This window comes from Sinocyclocheilus anshuiensis, unplaced genomic scaffold (genome assembly GCF_001515605.1).
Source record: "Sinocyclocheilus anshuiensis isolate Anshui unplaced genomic scaffold, SAMN03320099.WGS_v1.1 scaffold199, whole genome shotgun sequence".
Classification (NCBI taxonomy): Eukaryota; Metazoa; Chordata; class Actinopteri; order Cypriniformes; family Cyprinidae; genus Sinocyclocheilus; species Sinocyclocheilus anshuiensis.
Window position 1 is genome coordinate 2,008,314 of NW_015552582.1, and position 6,644 is coordinate 2,014,957.

The window sequence follows — 6,644 nt, forward strand, 5'->3', positions numbered from 1 at the left end:
ATCAAGAGAATTATAAATCATCTTATAACAGGCGTCCAAAACTGACTTCCGGAAAAGAGGACTAACCAATGACATTTGAGGTTACAATTAAAACAGCAAGCCCCGCCCCACGACTGACAAAAATAAAAGTGCGAGCAGGTGAGGGAAGATCAAGAGTGAGGATGTGGGGAATGATCATGCGCGCGCAAGGGCTTGTATTGCGCGCAAAGGACGTCAAGCGTGCGCGAGGGTTTGAAATGAGCTCGCGGGCTCCCGTTTCCTCGCGCGTAAATCTGCTTTCCTCTTGCGGAAGTGATTTACCACGCGCGCCAGCATCAGTGGTGCGCTCGGTTATTAATGGCATAGAATTGCCGCCATAAGCATTTTTTTTCCTACTATGGAAGTCAATGGCAACCACCAACTGTTTGATTACCAGCAATCTTCAAAATATCTTCTTTTGTGTTCAGCATAAGAAAGCAACTCATACAGGTTTGGAACGACATGAGGGTGAGTAAATGATGACAGAATTTTCATTTTTGGGTTAACTATCCCTTTAAGGAGGTAAAAAGCAACTATGGCAGACAGTATTATCACATTCTTTTGGCAGTGAATGTTTTGGGAGGGGTTTTCCTGGAATGGGAGGGTCTTGGGGGAGCTTTTGGAAATCATCGACCTAATCTGGCAGCAATACTGACCTGACCATGGATCTGCTGCGTCTTTACGAGTGGATCGATATCAAGACTATTTTGTTATTTTCCTGTGTTTTTTTATTACTGGCTGATTATATACAAAATAAAGCGCCGAAAAACTTTCCTCCTGGACCATGGTCTTTGCCGATTATTGGAGACCTTCATCATATCGATCACAGCAAGATTCATCTTCAGGTGGCAAAGGTAAATACAACCTGTATTCTTGTTTGGATCTGTGACGGTATGCAATTCGAAACATCATCTTTGCAAGGATGGAAGTGAACTGATATTCGGCAGTATTTAAACTATTTTTATAGTAGCCTATACGAGTTCATTTTCAAATCATATTTTCAAGTTTGCAGAAAAATATGGAGACATTTTAAGCATTCGATTTCTCGGACCAAGAATTGTTATGTTGAATGGGTACAAAAGAGTGAAGGAGGTCTATCTACAACAAGGCGACAACCTCGCTGATCGACCCGTGTTGCCTATGATTTATGACGTGGCCGAAGACAAAGGTCAGTCTTGTAAATATAATTTCAAATAGTGAATGGTGGTTTCAATATAAACTGACCGCGGTGAATTCAAACCTACATTGAGGCATATGCCACTAGAGAAAAATAACAATTTAAATAGGTTTTTCATATAATTGCTCTGAGATCAGTACTTGTGGCAGTGAGTGAGAAATGGCAAAGTAATATTTAAATGTGTTGTGATCAGGTTTAGTTGGTGCCAGTGGATATAAATGGAAGCATCAGAGAAGATTTGCACTCTCAACTCTTCGAAACTTTGGACTGGGAAAGAAAAGCCTGGAACCGTCTATCCATCTTGAATGTTGCTTTCTGAATGAGGCCATTTCAAGTGAGAATGGTATGTATTTAAGTTTGTGAAATGGAAAGAACTGAAACTAACCTTGTTGTTCTACAAACATTTAGGATTGGAAGCACAATGTGATTTACTTTACAGTTATCATGATAACATTTCCAGGTCGACCCTTTAACCCTCAAATCGTGCTGAACAACGCTGTCTCAAATGTGATCTGTGTGCTTGTGTTTGGTAATCGATTTGAGTACAGTGACAATGACTTCCAGTCTCTGTTGAAGAACATCAATGAGGCTATGTATCTGGATGGAAGCGTCTGGGCTCAAGTGAACATTTTCATATTTTAATAAGTAAATTTTGCTCTCTTTAGCATCTTTGTTGCTCAGCTAAAGCCTTTTGTTCTTCTTTCTTTAGCTGTATAACATGTTCCCATGGCTCATGCGGCAAATGCCTGGACCACACAAAAAATCGTTTGCTCTGTGGCAGAAGGTGATTGACTTTGTTCGAGAGAAGGTGAATGCACACAGAGTGGATTATGATCCATCAAATCCTCGAGACTACATTGACTGCTTCCTTGCTGAGATGGAAAAAGTAAGACCCTTTCTTAGGCAGGTGTCAGTAAGTGGAATGCTGTGGTTATAATAATGTGACTGAATTGAAATACCTCTCAATCATGTTGTTTAGCTTAAAGACGACACAGCTGCTGGTTTTGATGTGGAGAACTTGTGCATCTGTGCTCTGGATCTGTTTGTAGCAGGAACTGAGACCACCTCCACTACTCTGTACTGGGGTCTTCTCTACATGATAAAATATCCTGAGATACAGGGTGAGAGTTTACTGAGAAACTGCATTCATGTGCACATTAAATGTGGTATATACTCACACTCTTAGTTTTGTCTTGGACTGTCTCTACATTGTATTTTCAGCCAAAGTTCAGGAGGAGATTGGTGGTGTTGTGGGAGGGTCACGACAGCCATCTTTATCAGACAAAGACAACATGCCCTACACCAATGCTGTCATTCATGAGATACAGAGGATTGGAAATATTGCCCCATTAAATTTGCCCCGGGCTACTGTGGAAGATACTCGGATAGGAAAATACTCTATTCCAAAGGTATAGTAGGTGTAGAGAACTGTATATTTATGGACACTGGGACAGTTCAGACTGTCTGTGATTGACTGATAGATTAAAACAATCACCACTGGTCCTCCATAAACATTTAGATTTGTTTTGATTTAGGGCACAGCTGTGATTGGCAGTTTGACATCAGTGCTGTTTGATGAGTCCGAGTGGGAGACGCCTCACTCTTTTAACCCGGGTCACTTTCTGGATGCTGAGGGCAAATTCAGAAAGAGAGATGCCTTTTTACCTTTTTCTCTTGGTATAGAACTCTGCTTTCTAGTAATCAGCTGAAATATTTTGACAGTTTCCAGTTGTGCTGCAAATAGCTGAATTTCCCATAGCCCTACAAAAAGTTACTCGTTTTGAGTGAAATGAATTATAAGGAAGCCATTCTCGGTGTAAAAAAAAAATCAGATTTTATATCTTGCAATTATTTCATGTTATTGTGACCTAACAAATGCGACCTTGTTTTATTACAGTTGTGATTATTTCTTGCAATGTTCTTTTCCATCCCCATGGCCCTTTTAAGGGCTCAGTAGAAGCATGCTTTCATGGGAGATTTGCATATTAATATTAAACAATATTTTTTTCTTCCACACCGCAATATTTGATATTGGAATACATTTAGTTCCATATTTAATCTTATTAGGTATTTTCTCTTTGTTTCTAATTTCAGGAAAGAGGGTGTGTCCTGGGGAGCAACTGGCACGGATGGAGTTGTTCCTCTTTTTCTCCTCCCTGCTGCAGCGCTTCACTTTCTCTTCACCAGCAGGTGTAGAGCCCAGCATGGATTACAGACTGGGTACCACTCGATGTCCCCAACCGTATAAATTATGTGCAGTGCTACGCTAAGACAAGAAATTCACACAAATATGTGATCATCAATTGTTTGTGTTTATCAGACATGTACAGAGAGAATATGTATCCATTTATTTTGGAAAAGCTGTGGAAATGGGTGAATTGGCTCAGTGGGTAAAGATCAGGGCTGGGAACCCAGAGGTTTTTGATTAAAATCCTTAGAAATGGGGAATTGTGAGCTACCAGCATTGTGCCCTTAAAACCAGGTTACACCAGGAGGATTATTTGTTCACTAAAATGTAAATTAGATAAAGTATTTGATAAATTTGTGATGCAATGTATAATATTTTTATATTTTACAATGGACCTTAGTCAGGCTAGCGCCATATTTAATTATTGACAGGAATGAAAACAAAGCTGTGAGAGATAGAAGTACATGCATTCAGTGGATTGTACAACATACCGATTGTTCAGCTGACGAAACGTCTGCCAAAAAAATTAAAAAAAACAGTAGACAAAAACTCAATGAAACAATGTGTATACAATGTGTAGCAATGTAAAGACTGGCAGTCTATTCCTCACAGCCACGTTTTCATCCATGTTAAATTCAATATGGCGTCTAACCTGATTAAAGTGTATAATTTGATATGATACCTGATCTGATCTCAATAGTGGGCTTCCAATACGTATTTGACTTAGTTAAAATTGAGTTATTTTATGCTTAAAACAAGAACAAAAATGTCAACAGAACTTCCTTTGAATTACGACAATTTTTCTAAGCCCATTGGCAAATATCTCTTCTTGTTTCAATCATAAGCTCACATCATTTTGATCAATTCCACAAACAAACAAGACTTTTTATTTTATGTCATTTTGCTTTTCAAGTTAATATATCTTGATTTAAGGCTCTTAAGACATTTGCACTGGAAAACAAGGCAAAAAAATGAGGACGAACATCATTGAGAAGTACAGTATTTTAAAGTACTTGTACTTTATACAGTACTTTATTTCGTTTTGTTTTTTTGTAAAATGAATTAGAACATAATGGAGATATGTTAGACATTGTACTTTCAGACTTTAAAGTGTTGCTAATTAATTTTTACATTTAAGGACTATATTGATGTATTGTGTCCATGGCCGGACTTACCATTGGGCTTGACTGGGCTGCAGCCCAGGGGCCCCGCCTTAACCCGTTTACATTGGTTCAGTTATGTGCCAGTCAGAAATTATTAGTCGCATTTCAACAGCGCGCACGGGCCAGCCGGGGCTAACAACTTCCAGCTTCCAACTACGACATTCGAAGACATAATCAAACAAAATAAACTGGAATTTATGATTTTTTTCCCACATAGAAAAGGGACACGCGTATTAAATCATGTCTGCGCTGCGCCGAATCGCCGATTAATTTGTGATCACGTGGCTACTTTAAATGGTTCCATTAAGCCTTTAGCCCAAAAGAGCGCACATTTACAAAGATAATGATAAATTCTCACGTTCACGCCTCACTTCTTTACAGAGGATGATTCTATATTATATTAATGTTCCACTAAATTAATCTGAAGAGTTTTGAGCGCTCTCTCCCGTCCAGAGACTAATATCTTTCAGGGACTTTGTCCCGTCTCACTACCTCCACACAAAGTGGAGCAGAAATTTAATCAAGACGATTTAAAAAAATAAAAATAGCCATTTACAGGGTTCGTACGGTCATGAAACCCCCAGAAAGCTTTGGAAAAGTCGTGGAAATGTATTTGACAAATCTCTATATAATAGAATATTTGTTTAATCATGTCCTGAATCTCGGTGCGGGATTGCGCATTTTGGTTTTACTCATCTCACACAGAATATCAGCTTAATTCAATCATTTGAAAACAGCGTGTGTGGTTCAGCTGTACCGCGTCTTCTCGCTCTCACTCTCAAAATTGCCTCACATCAGCGCATCTCGTCTGCATTAAGAGCTGCTGCACACTGCATACAAGACTTTCGCTCAGCTGACAGGACTGTCACTTGCCTAATCGGGTCAGTGTTGCATCATCACAAAAGTTTGCACGTCTTTTTAAACCATTCCGTACTCGTGCTCTCCGAACTAGTTTTCTGGGCGCTCACGGTCACATCCAAAGCGCCGAGCACACGAAGCCGCGTAAACACCTCCAGAAAAAGTTATTGTTTTCATTGTTTCTGACTCAAGTAACCTTGCATTTTTATAAATAATGTTACATAAAGACAATTAGACGGCCAGTAATAAATGAACAAGTTACTAGCAATAGCACAAGGATACAAATGAAACAAACTGTGCTTTAACTTTTTCAGGTAGGCTAGCCTAAAACTAACAGTAGCTGCTACTGTTCAGGAACAAAATACTATGATGTAAAGTCATAGATATAGATTATATTTATATATTAATCCATATTAAATATGAACTGCTCTTGACTGAATAACTTTTGTAACTTTAATTTTAAGAATTTATCTGTTTAATTTACAGTGAATTTACTGTTTTTAATTTACAGTATATTCATATTTCTGCAGCATTTCTGTACCTGTATTTTTTCCACTAAAGCTGTTTCTAAAACGAAATTCAGGTCCTGAGTTTAATTTATAATACTGGCTAATTACAATATACTTAACATTCTGGCTTTCAATTATGTGATTATGTAGCCTAACTTATGTTCTCTGCATGAAGTAACGTCTGGCACAGTCGCAGCCTGTGCTTATTAGAAAGCAAACAAATAGCATAATCCATATTAAATATGAAAAAGTTATTTAGTCAAGAGCAGATTTGAGCAGAGTGATTTTTTTTTTTGTTCTTTAACACAGACTGACAGACAGCAGGTATAAAAGCTGCTGTCACTTTCATACCACATGTTAATGTTAACAGTGTTAATTAATTAGGCCTATTGGTTATTGTTAATTAATGTTAACAACAGAAGGCAAAATCACTCACTGCTCTTGACTGAATAACTTTTGTAACTTTAATTTTAAGAATTAATCTGTTGTTTAATTTACAGTGAATTTACTGTTTTTCATTTACAGTTTATTCCATTTCTGCAGCATTTCTGTACCTGAATGTTTTCCACAAAAGCTGTTTCTAAAACGAAATTCAGGTCCTGAGTTTAATTTATAATACAAGCAAATTACAATATACTTAACATTCTGGCATTCAATTATGTGATTATGTAGCCTAACTTATGTTCTCTGCATGAAGTAACGTCTGGCACAGTCGCAGCCTGTGCTTATTA

The 6,644-nt window shown here is 38.0% G+C and overlaps 1 protein-coding gene across 1 annotated transcript; it reads left to right on the forward strand.

Moving 5' to 3' along the window:
• Window positions 1-586: 586 nt before the first annotated feature.
• LOC107665313 (cytochrome P450 2J2-like) lies at window positions 587-4,570 on the forward strand. The gene is made up of 9 exons (XM_016456138.1): window positions 587-872; window positions 1,024-1,186; window positions 1,389-1,538; window positions 1,656-1,816; window positions 1,905-2,081; window positions 2,175-2,316; window positions 2,417-2,604; window positions 2,731-2,872; window positions 3,290-4,570. Exons 1-9 carry the CDS (start codon window positions 681-683, stop codon window positions 3,463-3,465), a joined length of 1,491 nt encoding a protein of 496 aa, XP_016311624.1. The 5' UTR covers window positions 587-680; the 3' UTR covers window positions 3,466-4,570.
• Window positions 4,571-6,644: the final 2,074 nt, after the last annotated feature.

Bases quoted from the DNA above. Each gene is read 5' to 3' on its own strand.
- LOC107665313 (XM_016456138.1), top strand. From the start codon at position 681: ATGGATCTGCTGCGTCTTTACGAGTGGATCGATATCAAGACTATTTTG. The intron at 1,539-1,655 runs GTATGTATTTAA...TAACATTTCCAG, and splicing joins GGCCATTTCAAGTGAGAATG to GTCGACCCTTTAACCCTCAA. The intron at 1,817-1,904 runs GTGAACATTTTC...TTCTTTCTTTAG, and splicing joins ATGGAAGCGTCTGGGCTCAA to CTGTATAACATGTTCCCATG.